General features: G+C 41.4%; 3 protein-coding genes across 5 annotated transcripts; 1 reads left to right on the top strand and 2 right to left on the bottom strand.

Moving 5' to 3' along the window:
• The first annotated feature begins 15 nt into the window (after nucleotides 1-15).
• On the top strand, nucleotides 16-7,393 carry LOC311496090 (G/T mismatch-specific thymine DNA glycosylase-like). 3 transcript variants are annotated; one of them, XM_084555832.1, is made up of 11 exons: nucleotides 16-251; nucleotides 859-933; nucleotides 1,486-1,652; nucleotides 2,017-2,345; nucleotides 2,428-2,497; nucleotides 3,116-3,251; nucleotides 3,419-3,501; nucleotides 3,590-3,684; nucleotides 5,063-5,234; nucleotides 5,451-5,615; nucleotides 5,878-7,393. In XM_084555832.1, exons 2-11 carry the CDS (start codon nucleotides 875-877, stop codon nucleotides 6,003-6,005), a joined length of 1,404 nt encoding a protein of 467 aa, XP_084411958.1. In that variant the 5' UTR covers nucleotides 16-251; nucleotides 859-874; the 3' UTR covers nucleotides 6,006-7,393. The 3 variants fall into 3 exon arrangements, with proteins under 3 accessions (XP_084411958.1, XP_084411960.1, XP_084411959.1); XM_084555834.1 differs by lacking the exon at nucleotides 859-933; XM_084555833.1 differs by lacking the exon at nucleotides 16-251 and having other exon boundaries at nucleotides 277-933.
• LOC311496093 (patatin-like phospholipase domain-containing protein 2) lies at nucleotides 7,385-10,644 on the bottom strand. Its single transcript, XM_084555838.1, has 9 exons — nucleotides 10,405-10,644; nucleotides 9,449-9,681; nucleotides 9,264-9,329; nucleotides 8,907-9,116; nucleotides 8,758-8,815; nucleotides 8,461-8,670; nucleotides 8,151-8,292; nucleotides 7,913-8,014; nucleotides 7,385-7,718 (listed from the first exon to the last, which is right to left on the bottom strand). Exons 1-9 carry the CDS (start codon nucleotides 10,589-10,591, stop codon nucleotides 7,451-7,453), a joined length of 1,476 nt encoding a protein of 491 aa, XP_084411964.1. The 5' UTR covers nucleotides 10,592-10,644; the 3' UTR covers nucleotides 7,385-7,450.
• Nucleotides 10,645-12,257: 1,613 nt separating this feature from the next.
• On the bottom strand, nucleotides 12,258-17,717 carry LOC311495961 (patatin-like phospholipase domain-containing protein 2). The gene is made up of 9 exons (XM_084555649.1): nucleotides 17,404-17,717; nucleotides 16,387-16,619; nucleotides 15,978-16,043; nucleotides 14,836-15,045; nucleotides 14,438-14,498; nucleotides 14,103-14,294; nucleotides 13,920-14,016; nucleotides 13,661-13,768; nucleotides 12,258-12,716 (listed from the first exon to the last, which is right to left on the bottom strand). The coding sequence occupies exons 1-9, from the start codon at nucleotides 17,588-17,590 to the stop codon at nucleotides 12,413-12,415; spliced, it is 1,458 nt and encodes a 485-aa protein (XP_084411775.1). The 5' UTR covers nucleotides 17,591-17,717; the 3' UTR covers nucleotides 12,258-12,412.
• Nucleotides 17,718-17,727: the final 10 nt, after the last annotated feature.

Genomic DNA, 17,727 nt, shown 5'->3' with positions numbered 1-17,727 from the left:
TTTATTCAGAAATATATTCTGTGTCTGATTATATGTTTCTGGAGTAATTCTTCTTAGTTACAGTCAAAGATGGTTTTCTTAATCCCCCTACACTTAGACTTGAGCTCTTCCGGTGTCAAAGTTGACCGGCAGGGTTGTCATGTCTTTGTTGCCTCTGTAGCACGCTAATGTTGTGAATAGAAGTGCGGCGTAGATGGAAAAATAACAGTTATATTCGCAGAAGGAACACGTTTTACTCTTACCCACTAAAGGTAAGTTTGAGGTTAAAAACTGCTGTAAATTGGGAGCAGTTTGTTTGAGAGAAATCTCAGTGGATGCGAAACCATTCATCCATGCTAAGTTAGCTTAGCAGCTAGCTGTTGGCTAACATTAGCTGTACTTGTGGCACTGGTTGTGAACAAATGTTTAAAAAAATGGAAATCATGTTATCGCCTTGAATACGAAACGTCTGTTTGAAATAAGATGATCCTAAATTCGTACTTCAGTCTGCTAGGAGTGAGTTAAAATTAAGAATAGTAGTAACAGTTTTTATCCGTGTTAGCTTGCTAGTTAGCATAGCCGTGGCAGAAGAGAGAAACATTTTGGCAGGTTCATTAATATTAATGTAGTCTCAGAAAAGTATTATGGTTGTACTTTACCAAAATTGAATCAGCACATAGTAAATGAACTACGCTGTTAGTGTGTCATTGTCATCCAAGTTGTCCTTTGTTTGTATTGTTTATGTTATCTTCATGTTTTGTTGCATCTTCAATGCGCTGGCACATGCATTCAGTTTCATACACTGCCAGACTCTTAAATGCTAGAGCACATGTACATCACACAGTTTCCTCAACATGCATATTGATTTATTTGATAAAGTCAAACCACCCATAAGATGGAAGAAAAGCTGAATGGATCACTGCCTGTTGTCTCCCCGGAGTATCTTCATCAGTGGTGAGTGTTCCTCCTCACCATAGTGTTGCCAGACATGAGTCACATCAGATCCCCAGAACTCTGAATGGCAAAGTGTGATGAAATTAAATGAAAGCATGTGCATCCATGTACTCTGTTGACATACTGTTAAAGAGGTGTCGATTCAAATATAGGATTATTTTATGGCTGTAGGCTTGGAGGATGTTGAGTTATATTGTGTTATACCAAAGACTTATTTTGTTTCCCATATTTACTGTAAACACTAGTCACAGCTCTCTCAAATGCTTTAAAGCAAACTAGTGGACCTAATAATTGGGTTCTTCTAATTGAAGCTTCACAATTACTAATAGATTCTTATCAATTATAGGAGAAAGCGCATCAGTTGCTTTTATTAATTTATTACTAAATTATGCATCACCACTCATTCAAATATAGTAAATAGTAAAACAAAAAGTAACATTGTTTGCGTAGCCCACTAACGAAGCATTAACCTCACAGTACAAGCCGCTGCCAGTTTTATTGCTGTATTCGTTCTTACCCATGATCTGTCTTTAAATATTTTTTTCACCCCAGGGTTCAGTCTGCCCGGCAGTTTCAGGCTCTCCAGGCCCAATATTCAAGCTTCGACCCAAACCATCAGTTTCACTACCCAGAGAATCAGCCTGGAGAGGCAGCCATGGCGCACGTGGCTAATCCAGAACACGAGATGGATCAGATGGAGCCGACCAACTTGGCAAAACGTACTGTGATGCCTTCTGAATGACACATACTAACTGTATAAAAAAAATCCACTAGTTCTGGGTTATGAGCCAGATGACTTGTCGTGAAGTGTTAATTCAGTGTCAGTAGTCTGCACAGTTATGCCAGAATAATAACAGCTAATACAAATATTGTAATACTGCATGACACTGGCATTCTTGCTACAAAGTATATATTTAGCATAGTGAAATTATTTTGTGGACTGCACAAAAGTCTGAAAAATGGAATTCATTTGAATGATATTAAGGCAGTATAACAAAAAGAGTCTGCCATCACAGCAATTAAACAAAGCTGCCAGTGACTCTGCCCAGTGAAGGTTAAAACACTTCTTATTTCTCTTTGTAGCCCCAGCTAAAAAGAGAGGCAGAGCAGCTCAACCTAAGGAACCACAGGCACCCAAACCACCAAAGGCGCCAAAGGCACCAAAGCCACCAAAGGCGCCGAAGGCGCCGAAGGCACCAAAGCCTGCAAAAGACCCAAATGCCCCTAAAGCAAAACCAGGACCGAAGCCCAAGAAGGGTGCAGAGGCTCAGGCTGACGGCAAACAGGAGAAGATTGATGAGAGCTTCAAGAAAGTGAGGAGGAAAGTGGACCGCTTCAAAGGAATGTCAGAGGAGGAAGTCATGAAAAAGACTCTACCAGACCTGCTAGACTACAACCTGGACTATGTCATTGTAAGATTACTTTTTAAGCTGTTTAACAGTGAAGCCAGACGCTGTGATATTAGGAATGACTTCAACAAACATTTGCTTTCAGATTGGTATCAATCCTGGGTTGATGGCAGCTTTCATTGGACGATGGTTTCCAGGTCCTGGAAATCATTTTTGTAAGTTGTTATGCTTAAGTACAGTAATTTTGCTTTGTGTAATTGTACAATATGGTTCATGTGCTGTTAAAAGTATAATTATTCTAATGATTTTTAAGTGATGTCTCACTAAAACTACTACAGTATAATACAGCTGATTTGCAACAAATCCTGCTATAACTTTATGAAGGTTATGTGTACCTCTAGCCAGCTCCCAGTCAGTTGTATGATCATTATGGAGGATGTAGTTGTGGTGCAACATGAACTGAGCATTAGAGCCTTAATGAAGGTAGGGTTTATTGCAGGACTTGGGAGTGATATTAATTCTGGTCAGATGTACTTAATAAACTGGCAGCTCAGTGTACATTTGATTGTTGATAGGTTTTTCTGTAAATTCATAAGAGTATATCGCAAGGGCTTACACATGACCCCGCGCTACATATGTAACGCCTGTTTGAGACTTTTTGTGAAATGAGGTGATATAAGGTGTATGAACACATGCAGTTCATTTTGTAGAATGAAGTCCTACCGTGCTCCTTTCATGTCACTAAATTAGCATAAGGCCATGGCATTAACCTTAAAAATATACATCTGTATTTGTTATTGTAGCTGTATGACCAGCTTATATCTTGATTTCAGGGAAATGCTTGTTTCTGTCTGGATTTACTGAGGAGCAACTGAACCACATGCATGACAGCTCCCTTCCTGGAAAGTACAAAATGGGCTTCACCAACATGGTGGAACGGGCTACACCAGGGAGCAAAGACCTCAGCAGGTATTGTATTATAGACTCCTGGGAAATTAAACGATGCGTCATTGGGCTGGGCTGAAGTAGTGGGGAAAAAACAGAATGACTGAGCGTAGATTTCATGTTTGTTTGCAACAAGGTTTTTGCTGAAATACCATTATGTAACACTATTTGTTCTGTTTTGTTCTCACCAGTAAAGAGTTACGTGAAGGAGGCAAAATTCTTGTAGAGAAGCTGAAGAAGTACAAGCCTCTTATTGCTGTATTCAATGGAAAATGTAAGCCATCGTCTACTAACGAGCAACAGTTACAACAAAACTGCTTCTGTGAAATAAAGCTGTACCTTTCTGTTTTTTTTTTCCTCAGGCATCTATGAAATGTTCTGCAGAGAGCTGTTTGGTAAAAAGCCACAAAAACTTGATTTTGGTTTGCAGCCACACAAAATCCCCGACTGTGACGTGGTGAGAACTCAAATCTGCTCATTTTAAAGCATTAATTAGATACTACAGATATGTAAAGTCTATACAATTTTTTTGAAACAGGTTTCTGTAAAAAAAAAAAAAAAAGACATAAATCATATCAAAACAGCTGTGAAACAATGAGGGCCTCTCCTGTCCATGTCCTCCTCAAGTCTCTCCACAGATTTTTTTGAAAGGCTTCATGCATGTTCAAAAAACATTAACCCTTTATTGCCGAAGCCATTCTTTGGTTGATTTGCTGCTGTGAAGCTGTTCGTGCTTCCACCCAGCTTCACTAAACCCAGAGTTCTAGCTAAAGAAAAGCCACCCCTAAGCTCGTTGCTGTGACCACCCTGCTTTACTGTGGGTGTGGTGGTTATTTTGCTGGGCGCTGTTTAGTTTTTCCGCGAAGTTTAGCCTTGCTTGGATGTGTTTTCAACCAGAATAGGCTTCTGTCTTGCCGCCCTGCCCCACAGTCCAGACAGATGAAGAATAGGGAGATCAGTTGACACACGTCAGAAGCAACTGGTACTCACCCGAAAGATCTGCAGCTCCTTCACTGTTGTTGTTGTTGTCTTCTTGATAGGTTGCCAGACCAGTGTTCTCTTTGTCTTCTCATCAGCTTTGGTGCGGCGTCCTGTTCTTGATAATGTCACCTGAGCAATATCCTTAAACAATGAGATGCTGTTGATGGTTTGTGAGCTTTGTGGCCTGTGGCTCTCATGTAGCATTCCAACGAAAAGATGCCAGAAAGTTCTACAAGAATGCCTGAGATTTGTTTGTAGACAATCAAAGCTGCTTCAGGTGAAGACTAAGAATTGGATTCTGAACACAGTCACATTACCGATTCTAAACGGGTGTTCACTTTTCTCTGGAATGTGTCACGTTGGTTTACAGTGGCATTGCATGCATTGTCCTTTTTAAAATAAAGGGGAAAAATGTTCTGATATGATTCACCCTCATTCACGTCACATAATCCTTCAGTTAACAGGGGTATTCACACTTTTTATGCCCGCTGCATCGATGCTTTTTCATCCGGATTCATGATATTGCTCTTCCTAATGTATTGGCAATGTCAGTGTCTGAGAATACAATGTACAGTCTGGTCATTAGCAATAGTTAACATGTCAGCACGGACTCTGGTTTTATTTTGGACATGTTCCTACATACAAACTTACATCAAGTAAGGATTGACTGACCACAAACTGAATGTGAAGGCCATGCTACATTGTATCCATGGAAAGCATATTGAAAATATTTATTCAGCTTATTGGTAAAAAAACAAAAGTAAGACCACAGCCGTTTCTGAGAGAACAGGAATTGTCTAAAACAGCCGCAGATACTGCCGTTAAAGAATTGACCAGTCACTTCCTCTTTACAGGCTCTGTATCTGATGCCTTCGTCCAGCGCTCGCTGTGCTCAGTTCCCTCGTGCTCAGGACAAAGTCCACTTCTACATCAAACTGAGGGAGCTCAGAGATCAGCTGAAGGGCGTCCGACAGAGCACTGAGATTGAAGAGATTGACTACTCGTTTGACCTGAAGTTGGCCAAGGGTAAGCGGGGCCACGGCTGAATGAGCTTTGTTTAAATTAATGTTATGCAGTCTTACCCATTTTACTCACTTAAAAGTCGTCAATAACGTGTTGTTTTTTTAAAAATATATACTTACAGGCGCTTCTGATATTAAAACCTTGTCATTAGTTTGGGAAGTAAATCCAGGTCATGTCATGTTTGGCATTTCATTTAATTTTCCACTTTTACGTCAACAGAGGATGCTAAGAGGATGGCGATAAAGGAAGAGCAGTATGATCCTGGTTATGAAGATGCCTATGGTGGAGAATATGTTGCAAGAGGTCCTGAAGGAGGCCAAGCTGGAGGCCAAGCTGAAAGCCAGACCAACGGTCACTGTACATTTTCAACTCCTGAAAACACAGGTAACCACAAACACTGCTGAAACTGAGGCCAAGCCTGACTTGAGTACAAGCATTACAAACAGAGAGAAATGGAAAATAATGAAATGCAATGAAGATCTCAGGTCCTGCTAAACTCTTACTGATAGCTGAAATAACTTCTCAAGTGGAATAATAACATAAAGACGTTCATGTACATTCAACTGGTGCTAAAACTGCTACAATTATTTGTACAAGAAAATCGATATATTAATAGTGCTTCTGTTTGCGTGTCCTTTGTCTTCAGAAGGAGTGCAGGAGGCGAGCACGTCGCAGACAGCAGAAGGCCAGCTCCCAGACGGACAGTGGATGACCCAGTCCTTTGCAGATCAGATTCCAGACATAAGCGGCGGACCAAAAGACAGCAGCATATGATGAAGAGGGCTCCAGTGTCTCTGCGTTGATGGGCAGAGACTTCAGCCAGCACATCCATTTACCTCTGTTTGTCAGGTTTTAGAACTGTTTTTTATTTTTAATAGTGTCTGAGTGGAATATAAACATGTAGATGGACTTTTTAGAACTTTTGCAGAATATTCCTTCTGCACCTTCTTTTTTTTTTTGTGGTCTTGTAAACATGTGATCATCTTCAAGGCAGTCTTTTTAAATATGTGAAATCAGGGACTTGACAATGATGCTTGACTGTCTTTGGAGAAGGTCATGTATTTAAACGTTTCTTTTGCCTTTGTACTGTACTCTACTGCACTGTGATGCAGTAAGTGTAAACATTCACGTCTACTGTTCACGCGGTAGATAAAACTCCAGGTATCTGAGCAGGGTGAGCCTGTATGATCCTCTGCACGCGGTGAGGACTCAGCTAGCATTAATGTTTTACATTCATGGTGCTATGAACTAATGAGATGCAAAGCGATATCACTTGAATAACAATCTCATCATCATGAACGTCAGAGAGAGCTTCTGACAAGCCTTTCAATATAATGTTACAGAACTCAAAATGGGTTTATTTTAAACATTTTGTTTGTTTTGTTCTTTTTTGCTTTAGGAATTTTAGATTCATCTTCTACGTTTATGAAAGTGTCATTCACAAGGAATTTTATGAAACATTTGTCAATTAAAATGCCCTGATGATGCTTTTTCTACATTGTTGGTCAATCTTTGTGAGCCTAAGAGTGATGTTTGTATTTTTATTTCTGGAGACATGACAAAAAAAAAAGAAGAAGAAACAGAAGTGAAAACTGGAGTCCAATATACAATATACAATATTCAACAACAAAAATTGATACAGAATGTAACATCATGTTGTCAGAGGTAGATTAAAAGGTTTGACAATGTAATTGAGGAACACATCTACACAAAACTGATTTTTACTTCTCTTTAAATAGACAATAAATATTCTTAATCAGATTGTTTGGTAGGTACATTTTAAAGGATTGACAGGTTTCTGGTAAAGTTAGTTATATGTCACGGGACTCCAGTACACAGTGCCACAGATTGAAGTCGGCATGCTTTGAAACCTTATTCAAGAATCAATTCGCTTCTTATTCTCAGAGGTGAAAAGTCATCCTGGACACATAAGAGCTCTCCGGCAGCATGGCTTGACAGTGCCCTGAAATTCTGAACTTATTATGCTACTGTGGCACAATGCATACAATATTTTGTCAACTGATGCTAGAAAAAGGCCTCAAACCGGATTTCTTACAGCAGAGATAAAGACGTAGCAATAAAATCCTTGACACCAACTTTTCAGTTTTCTTGGTAACTCTTCCTAAACAGATGCAAACAGATAATATATATAAATTTAACTGAGTTTATTGCTGAGTGGTGCAACTTAAGTGCTCAAACTCTAATTGTTATTTGCAGCTCTAAACAGTCTTCTTTCTGCCCCGCTCATGGTTGATGGTGTGTTCCTTTACTTCAGTGTTAAACGTCACCTCGCCATGTGCACGTGAATCTGTGTCGGTAGAGATGAAGCAGAGAGGGTGCAGGTTGCCGTTGCCGTCCCGGTGGAGATGTTTGTTGAAGTTCAAGGTTGTTCTTGGGGTCAAAATGGGAATGTCTCTGTCTCCTGCTGACTGGCCACCGAGGCACGTATCAGAAGACCTGATGCTGCAGATCTGCTCTGGAGATACTCTGGAGGATGAGCTGAACACAAATCTCGGATAAAGAAGCTGTGATCTTACAACCTTAGTGGCTTGTATTAGTTTAACAACAGCAAATACTGTATGTACCAGAATGCATTGTGTGTGTAAAAAAAATCACTAATTAAGACAGTAACAGATTAAATTTAAATTAAGATTTGGTAAAGTCAGAGTTCAAAAACATACCCGGTGGAGTGATTATCGCCTCTGATGTTCTCTGTCTGCTTGCAGAAATCTTCAGACGACACCAGCAGTCTGCACATGGCCGCAAAGCCTGATGATATCATGCTGTCACAATAAAACACCAATTATTATTATTATTACTAAAGTGATGCCGTTAACTGTAGTTCGTTCAAATCCGAGAAAGTGTGGGATTCCCCCGCACCATTCCTTTTCTCCTTTTTACACGATCAAACCACTTTACCTTTTGATGAGTGAGAAGGTCACCTCCACGGGCAGGATGAGGAGGGTCAGCAAGTACATAACCAGTTTCACTAGGGGGAAGTCCGTGTACTGAGATGACCAACTGCCATCATCATGACCGTCCCGGCATGCCTCACACAACACTAACACACACACACACATGCTGTAGAGATTATGAATCCCTGCTTCTGCCCATTTGAGCAAATATTTCTCCAAGAACAGGTTTGCTTCCGGTTAAACCCAATCTCACATCAGACGTTATTATTTATTTTGCAAACCAGTGACCAACTGATGATCCAGTCCCTCCTTACCTTTCTTGATGGCCACCGGGAGGTTCTCTATGATTCTGTGGTCCAGCCACAGGTGGTCTTCCTGATGAGGGTCTTGTCCGTTGAGCATCCTCTTCTGTATCCTACAGTCTTCTGTTTGACACACTTCCTTCACCAGCTCACAACAAGGAGCTTTGGCTCCACCCGCCTCCACCACGACACTGTGGGGAATATACTGTGCTCTGAGCAGATCTGAAACAGACAGATGATTGACAACTGGTTTTGGTTGATACTGACTGACGCAAACCAGCAGATGGTGAAGATGGAAGAGTTTACCACTTTCTTTCAGGAAACAAAGAGCGTCCATGTAGCCGTTGTGGCAGATTTCAGCCAGCTTCTGCCAAAACAATGAAAAAAATGGTGGATAAGCCTAACCACAACTGCTCTCAGTTAGGGTCGATTTCCGAGGGATCTGGAAAGGCACCGACCTCGAGTGTAGGTGGAAGGAAGGACGTACAAACACGATGCACATTGCCAGTGTTGACCTGAATGCTGACGTTGCCGAAGTGGAAGTCAAAGAAGTTGAATGTGCCTTCTCTGGGGCAGATGTCGCTCTCGCCAGAGAACGGGGCCATGGTGATGGTGTTCCTCTCCTCGAACAGGGGCATGTTGTTGCTCAGAGCTCCATCCATGTAGAACTGAGAGGTATTTATAGGATTTATAGGAACATTTCAAATGATAAGGCAATGAAAAACAAAAAGGTCAGTGAAATCTTATTATTGTCTCACCATTTTTTTTTTTTTTCGTATAATTTAAACTTAAAAATGTCCAGGTCATCTACTCACCACTCCACGGTATGAAGGTGGGATGAAACCACAGTAAACAGGGAAGAAGCAGCTGCACATGAGAACCTGCGAAGGTACAAAAATCAAGTCAAATCATTAGAATTGAGAAACTGGAGCTTCAGCTCCTGGCATTCTACTGAACATCAGAGCAGATGATGTGAAGTAATCAGGAATGTGATGTATACCTGGATGAGCTCCTCTCTGCTTTCAAACTCCGACACCAAAACGTTCTTCCCATCAACCAGTCTGGTGAGGGACACACACAGCTTTCCGGAGGCTCTGAGGTGGGCATCTTCTGGAAGCTTGACCAGCAGGAAGTTCCGCGCGGTCCGCAGCAGACTGAAGGTCGGGTGGAAAACTCCCAGAGTGTGTTTTCTGGCCTCTTTCGCCGTAGTCAAAACATCAACACAAAACTCTTCTGAGGAGTAAAATGCAGAAAATCAGGGTGTGTGAAGAAGTCAACCAGGTCATGGTACATCTAAAACAAAGCTTTTAAGTTTGTAACATTAATTAATTCTGTATATATATTTGCCAAATTCTGTGCTACTGTGACAAGGAAATTTCCCATACATGGGATTAATAAACATGTCTTATCTTATCTTATCTTATCTTATCTTATTACCCAAGTACCTGAAAAACAGACACACAAAAAATACATCGATCATAATGTCTTTTAGTGTTGTTCGATTATCACTGTTATGCTTCAGTGTTTTACTCCCATTCATTGCCTTGCCTCTGAATACTACATGACCTATGGAATTTGCTCCTCACTATTGCGTGAGCTGTGTGTGTGTGCGTCAGTGAACCTGTCAAGTACATTGTTTACTCACACTATCATTCACGGCTCTTGTTTTGAGATAACATATCCCTGACCTCTATGAATAACCAAGTTCCTCATTTGCTACAGAAAAACACCTGATCAAATAAACTGATTTACATATTATATTATAATCATTGTCAAGAACTGTAATTTCAATAAATGGCTAAGAATATTTTGAAATTATTTCAGTTTCAGGATTTTCTTATTTCAGCAATACATGAGAGGTAGACAACACTGATTTTATTATCGCAGGGGAATCAACCTAAAAACGTAATTATTAAAAAGTCTTAATTTCTGCAATATGAAGCCAGCGTGACTCACCAATAGGAATCCCCACACTCAGAGCTGCAGCCACAAGACAACCAGATGAAGCTCCACAGATTTTCGAAGCACCATGAACCAGCTGTGGGACCCGCTCCAGGATACAGCTCAGAGCTCCCACGTAGTAAATACTCCTGAATCCACAGCCTGCGAAAGAGAGGTTCCACTCCTTGACCCCGTTGAACATCTTCTCCGACGTTCCGATCAAGTGTGAGACTGATGAAGGCTTAAAACCAAATCTCTAAGCTTATCATCTTTCCAATTATCCGGTTCCCTTCTGTACTGAGTCAACCGGTTGTTTACTCCACTACAACCGAGGGCTTTGGATGGCGATGCTATAGTGTTACACAACATACTAGGGTCAAACGTCACATGCTTCAAAATAGAAAACAAACTAGGAGCCCCTCACTGAGACCAGCCCCGTGTGACACAGTTTTCATAACTTAGTTAAGCAACTCTTTACTGTTTACAGCAGTGTGGGAGGGACAAGAGAGGAATTGGGACGGCAACATTTTTGATTGGTTCTTTGCTGATTATGGAGTAGTAGTCTAACAGGTGTCAGCGTGCCACAGCATACCAGCCCATCAGTGTCATGTCAGTGACAATCAATAAATGAAATGCATAAAAAGACAACAGCCTTAAGCCTCCCATTCTCTTGCACCTTAGGGCACTGAAATACAACATATGTAGGTATAAACTAATGGAGACTGACAACCTTTAGTGTATTTTTAATAACTGTATTTAAGTAAGTTACTAGTTTGCATGTTCTCCCTGTGTCTGCGTGGGTTCTCTCCGGGTACTCCGGCTTCCTCCCATCGTCCAAAGACATGCTAGTTAGGTTCATTGGTGATTCTAAATTGGCCGTAGGTGTGAATGTGAGTGTGAATGGTTGTCTGTCTCTCTGTGTTAGCCCTGCGATAGACCGGTGACCTGTCCAGGGTGTACCCCGCCTCTCGCCCGATGACAGCTGGGATAGGCTCCAGCAGACCCCGAGACCCTTAACAGGAATAAGCGGGTATAGAAGATGAATGAATGAATGAATGAATGAAGTTGCTGTTTACTCTTACTCTGACATGTAAACTGACTTACTGCATGGTGTTCATTTACAATCTACATCCCACTTAGTTTCCTTGGTTTTATTTGTATGTTTGACTTATTAGGAGTTTATTTTTCACATCTTTCTAAAACCTGAACACCATGACATTTCTGCAATACCAACAGCTCCCTGTGTCTGTTATGCTACCATATGCACAAGAGCTGTCGTTCTTGAATTAGCCATACATCCATGAATGTATAACCGAGTCTGGAGCCTAACCCAAGTGACACTGGGTGAAAGTCAAGAAATAAAGACCATTCCCACTCACAAGAACACCTACAGCCAATACAGAATCACCATTTTCTTTTCCAACTCACAAATAGCAATACATATCCATTTAGCTTTAAAGCTGGATTAATACATTTTGGCCACTTGGGGGCACCAGAGCAAGCCTATTTAAAAATCAAATCATCTGCCAAGATGAAGTGAAATACTTATCCAATAACTGAGGGGTTCTGTCACTTTAGATGCTAAATGTTATCAAGTCACAGGTAGCCAGCCACTAATTCAGACTGCCTGTTGTTCCAGTTATTTGAAATACCATAAAACCAAAACAATGTGCAGAAACTTGGATGATCTGTACAACTGAGGAAAAGGGCAGAGTTAGGTGATAGTTCTCTGTGGCTTTAGCGTATTGAGCTACGCCTTTAACATCACGCATTGTACCTTAAAACATGCAAAAGCATTGATCAGTACCACTTTAGCGCAGAAAGATGCTTCTTTTTCTTTTCAGAAAGCCTAATAAAAGAAACATATACAGTGCACAACGTGAAAAAAAAATAGTTTATTGGACACAGATGCTCATATCTGGTATTTTCTTTTTCTTTTACATCCATTCATTCAATATTTTTACAAAAGTGCAATTTACTTGAATGCAGAAATGGTGGTTGATTAATTCTTTGGCTTGAGGTCTCAAGATTGCGGAGGCCCAATATTTCGAAGCCACCCCACAGCTCTGCCCAAAACCGAACCTCTACCTGCATTTGGAGGTGACGTCACGGTGGCTTCATCAAATTCAGACTTGCTGCTGCCAGTGGGGGTAGGTGGTGGAGTCAGGGGCATGTGATGCGACACACCGTGTGTGTTAAAGGTAAAGTTATGGCTGGATGTGGAAGGAGCTTCTGGGCACATTGTTAAACCGTTCAGGTCTTCACTTTCCTGATTCCACAAGTTGAGGCCTAAAGGCAGGCTCGTAGATCTGCGCAGAGGTGATTCACTGGAAAAAGATCATTTTTTTTTAGCCTGGTGACCTACTTTGAGTTCTTATCAGAATATGGTAACAAGCTATTTGGATTTCATAGCGCTCTGATGATGTATATGACCACGTGGCTGTCTTCTAAGTAAATCCCGCCCAAACATGTGGCCCAGCAGGTCTTTTCTGGAGCATAATCAGTTCCCAGGAGAGCAACTACAGACCAACTTTCCACCACTACAATTTTGTGGGTGGAGGAGGTTGGACCGGCTCCAGGCAAGCAATAATTCAGATTTAACGTCACCATGAAGCTCGAGGAGTGCTATTTGATTCCACAGCTGTATGAGTTTCCTGTGAAACTAAGGAGGTCACCTCCTTCCAGAAAACTCAGTCTGTTTGGATTGGTCTGACCCAATGATCAGATCAGGCACCACCGACACAAGGCTGAGCTGAGAGCTGAAGCTTACTGTGCTCTACTGGATAGTAGGAGGAGGCTTTTCATCGGATGCTAAACCAGCAAACGCCCTATAGAGCGGGAAGAGTCATCAGCATTATTGAATCTTTTCCCAGGAAATGACTCATTCTAAAATACGGTCACCCAAAAAATGACTTGTGTCAGTCACTGAAAACGGTTTCTTGGGGACTTTAGCAAAGGTAGTATCAGTATGTCAATCAGATACAAATACTAATCATATATATGTCAAGTGAAATATCTTAAACTACTGAATAAAGTGTTATAACATCTTGTGCTGATTGTAAAGGTAAATGAACCCATTTACGGATATTTATTTTATCTATAATCCAGTGCTACCCACAGTATCAAAATGTCTGCTTGTCTTACTCTTTGGTTCTAAAGAAGATGCCTCTAAAACAAATAACTACATGTACTGTACGTCAGCCTGAGATAACATATCATGTCTTTCACCTGCTCCTTCATATATATGGAGAATGCATACTGCACTGCATACCTTTCACCGTCCTCCGCCGTGTCCTTCAAAGCTTGCTTATATATGCCTCCAGCCATTCCATAGAGCCAGCTCACATCCCTTGGTACATCTGGAATCCAGCCCACTAATCTGTAGCGAGCAATGAAAAGGTTAGTACATAATGACACTTGTTGAAAAAAATGACAATTAAATAACAAAGTTAGTCTTTGATTTGCCAATCCCAGTCAGTAAAAATAATGTGGATGTAGTGGATGTTGTAAGAATAAATAAAAGCCAGTACTTCTGGGCTAGAGAAGTCACTTTCTTCGGCAGGTACTCAGTCACGTGGGAAAACAGGCCACCAGTGGTGTGTGTCTCTCTGCAGGCCTCACACAGCACTGACACAAATACAGGTTTACTCTTTACTGTACTTACACAAAAAGATAGCAAACATATCAACCTTATCTTCAGTGACCACGCTTACCCTTCTGAATGTTAATTGGGAGGTTCTCTATGACCTTTGGATCCAACCACAAGTGATCATCCTCAAGTTTTCGCTGCTCTGTGTTCTCGCCAGACTCTTGATCTTCAGCTGGCTTCTTCACCAACTCACAACAAACAGGTCTGGATGAATCCATCTCCAAACTTCTGAGGGGGCTCTCGCTGCTGATCAGATCTGTGACAAATGACATTCGACATTAGTCTTCTTCTACAAAATCTAATAGGAACATTTCCTGGATGTTAAATCTTCCTCAGTGTAAGATAAGAACAGATAAGATATACTTTTACTGATCCCCCAAAGAGAAATTTAGTCCTTACTGTTTTCTTGTAGGAAGCGTAGCGCGTCCAAGTAGCCATTCTGGCAGATTTCAGCTATTGCCTGTCAAATCCAAGAATGCTTGATAAGAACACAAGCTTTACTCAATTTAGACTATATTGCAAGTGTTAGCTGGCAAGGCCAAAAAAATATATTTCAGAGCCAGCTCTGACTTAAAAAAAGAAACAAGACAATCACAGAAAGTGATTAAAATAGCTGGAGGATAGATACATAATTTACACTTTAGGCTATAATAATATGTACTTGTAATTTGTGGTAAAACATGTGAAAACTCTGTTGTTAGTGCCGAGCAAGGTAGAGTTATGCTAACTTCGAAGTGTTCAAAGTTAATAAAACAGTTTCCCAGTGATGTGCCGTGCAGTCAGGAACAAGGACTCACCTCAGGCTGTGGGGGGAAGAAGGTGCTGGTCACTCTGTACAAGTTCTCCGAGTTGACCTGGATGCTGACATTGTTGAAGCGCACCTCGTGGAAGTTCAGCACGCTCCCTCTGGGGCAGATATCACTCTCCCCGGCATACGCTGAGAAGGTGATTGTGTTTCTCTGGTGGCAGCGGGGCAGGTTGTCGCTGACGGCACCGTCCACGTAGTGCTGAGTGGATGGGGATGGGGTTTATAAAAATATACAATCCAAGGCCATTAACGTGTGCTACAACAGGTTAATACTACTCAACAAGTTGTACACACTGTGTCTTGTGAAAATTTAATAGTTCCAGTTATTTGTTACATATGTAAAAATCCTTAACCTTATCTGCATTTTGTGGAATTTTGAGGGTGTCCTGTGGTGTCTGGCAACAGGATGTTGTTAGTGGGGCCTTTGGGTCCTATGGGTTGAGGGGAGGGGCCTCTGTGGATCATCCCACAGATACTTGATCAGTTTGGGATCTACTGAATTTGGAGGCCAGGTCAACACCTTGTGCTGTTTGCTCATGTTTTTTGAGTTTTTGTGTGTGTGCCTGTGTCAGGCTTCATCCTGCTGGGGATGGCTGCTGCCATCAAGGAGTGTCGTGGGTACCTGGTCTGGTCTAGGTTGATGGTTTAATGTTGTGGCTGATCTGTGTATAGTATATCCCAACACAAGAAGTCTTAAAATGGGATATTTGTGCACAATAAAATGTCATTGTGTCCAATAGCTGTTAATGGAACTTAAAAACAGTTGATATTTTGTTTGTAGTTAAGTGAAATTGCAGGTATTGTATACTGCATTACATTAAAATGCAACAGTATTTCAAATTTCTTCGGGTCACTGTTTAAAAAAATAATTTACGACACTCTATCTGTACTCTACGGAGAACAATAAAGGAGTTTAACCAAGAAGGCCGGAACTGGATGTCTAACTCTTGAAAGCAGTCAGGATAAAATTTCAACCCTTCATGAACCCTTCGTCATAACACATACTCAGTTATGATTCATTATTGACACCAAGTGACTGACTGACTGTGCGAGGCCCACCATTAACCTTGTGCCTTCACCATTTCAGTGTCGGCTGCTGTGCTGTTGTTTCAGACTCCCTGGTTCACTTACCACTCCACGGTAGGTAGGCGGGATAACTCCACAGTAGAAAGGCACGAAGCAGCTGCACACAAGGGCCTGGAAAGGACAGATATCCCTGCATCTTAGCTGCAGAAACACAAACTTGTTCATCCTGACAAACACGAAGTTATTAAATTGATATATACTTTTGGTTGAATTTTCACACTCTCCACTAGAAAAGCAGAATGAGAAATACTTCTCTAGTTCTGGACACAGAGGGTGACGCAATTTCTCAAGAAATTTCTCCATGACATTTCAAAAATATTTTTATGACTGTATCAGCAAAAGTCTTATCCGCTCCCTTTTGTATATCACTGCCAATTATGGCACTGAATCTGAAGTCAGTTAACACCAGTAGTTTACTGCGGACTAAATGAGACATCCTTACTGTAAACCATACCTCCATGAGCTCCTCTCTGCTGTCAAACTCGGACACCAATATGTTCTTCCCATCAGACACTCTGGTCAGGGACACACAGAGTTTCCCAGAGGCTCGAACATGGGCGTCTTCCGGGAGATTACGCAGCATAGACTCCTGCACCGTCCGCAGCAAGCTGAATGCTGGGTGCAGGGGCCCCAGTTTGTGCTTCCTGGCCTCTTTGGCCATGGACATCAAATCCGCACAGCTTTTTTCTGCACAGAGGAATACAGGAATAACATACAGACTCAAAATACTGTAGGAAAAATACTTCAATTGACACCAAAGAAATAAACTTATTTCTTTCTTGTTTTCAAGTAAAACTAAAGGTCCATCTAATTCCGAAAATTTCTCTTGCAAAACACAATATGGACTTTGAAAATAACTACCCAATTTATGATAGTGTATCTCTTACAGCGTAAGCGATTCTGTCAGATACGGACTGATGCAAGTTAGATTATCATCTGACCTCATTGAGCATGTGTACAGTAAAAGGTAAAAGGTTAAAATAGTTCAGCTTAGAGATGCCAGTGTTTAGTTTCACTGCCAGGGAATGTCTAAACTAAATACTTAAGTTTGCTTTTATCAATTTACAGGAAATCAGAAAATGTGTCACCATGAGTGAGCCAAATCAGCTGAGGCCTACTGGCATAATCATGAACTATTGAAATGTATGAGGCTGATGTGGGAGGAAGCAGTGAACATAATGAAGTGGACACAGCTGATCTATCATAGCAGGGACATAGGAAACACCTGGTTGAAATACCATTACTAAATCTATATCTTCACCTTACTGGGGAGGGGGGCATGACATTGATCACAGTGCAGTAAAGATTGGTGTGGCAGATCTAAGCCGAATTCCACATTAAAACGTAGATATTTTTAATCTCATGTGCACTTCTGTCTACCAGGTGCATTTGCTGATTAACAAAGGCGCTTTTAAAATGACACATTTTTAAATGGAGGTTTGGCCAATCGAGAGGAGACCCAACAACTCACCCAGGGGGATTCCAACTGTGAGGATAGTCGCCATCAGAGCGCCTGCTGAGGCTCCATAGATTTTCGAAGCGTCTTGAATGAAGCGAGGAAACCGCTCCAGGATGCAGCTGGCGGCCCCGACATAGTAAATCCCCATGAAACCGCATCCTGCAAAGGAGATGCTCCATTCTTTATTCAAATCAAACATTTTTTTTCTCGGGTGTATCGCACTCCAACAAGTCCAGATTGCAGAGACACCCCTCAGAGACTTATCTGAACTTGATGGAATGCTGATTTATACCCGCTGCCACCTTCACATCAGCATCCAAAGGTGAAAAGGCAGCC

The sequence above is a fragment of the Chelon labrosus genome, assembly GCF_963514085.1.
Source record: "Chelon labrosus genome assembly, chromosome: 11".
Classification (NCBI taxonomy): Eukaryota; Metazoa; Chordata; class Actinopteri; order Mugiliformes; family Mugilidae; genus Chelon; species Chelon labrosus.
Note: the sequence above shows the minus strand (reverse complement) of the source record. Positions and strands in the feature narration are given on the sequence as shown.

Bases quoted from the DNA above. Each gene is read 5' to 3' on its own strand.
- LOC311496090 (XM_084555832.1), top strand. From the start codon at position 875: ATGGAAGAAAAGCTGAATGGATCACTGCCTGTTGTCTCCCCGGAGTAT. The intron at 3,502-3,589 runs GTAAGCCATCGT...TTTTTTCCTCAG, and splicing joins TGCTGTATTCAATGGAAAAT to GCATCTATGAAATGTTCTGC. The intron at 3,685-5,062 runs GTGAGAACTCAA...TCCTCTTTACAG, and splicing joins AAATCCCCGACTGTGACGTG to GCTCTGTATCTGATGCCTTC.
- LOC311496093 (XM_084555838.1), bottom strand. From the start codon at position 10,591: ATGTTCAACGGGGTCAAGGAGTGGAACCTCTCTTTCGCAGGCTGTGGA. The intron at 9,117-9,263 runs GTGAGTAGATGA...AATACCTCTCAG, and splicing joins CACCTTCATACCGTGGAGTG to TTCTACATGGATGGAGCTCT. The intron at 8,671-8,757 runs GTGGTAAACTCT...TGTCTGTTTCAG, and splicing joins TCTTTGTTTCCTGAAAGAAA to ATCTGCTCAGAGCACAGTAT.
- LOC311495961 (XM_084555649.1), bottom strand. From the start codon at position 17,590: ATGTTTGATTTGAATAAAGAATGGAGCATCTCCTTTGCAGGATGCGGT. The intron at 16,044-16,386 runs GTATGGTTTACA...TGTCCTTTCCAG, and splicing joins GCAGAGAGGAGCTCATGGAG to GCCCTTGTGTGCAGCTGCTT. The intron at 14,499-14,835 runs GTGAGTCCTTGT...TGGATTTGACAG, and splicing joins TCTTCCCCCCACAGCCTGAG to GCAATAGCTGAAATCTGCCA.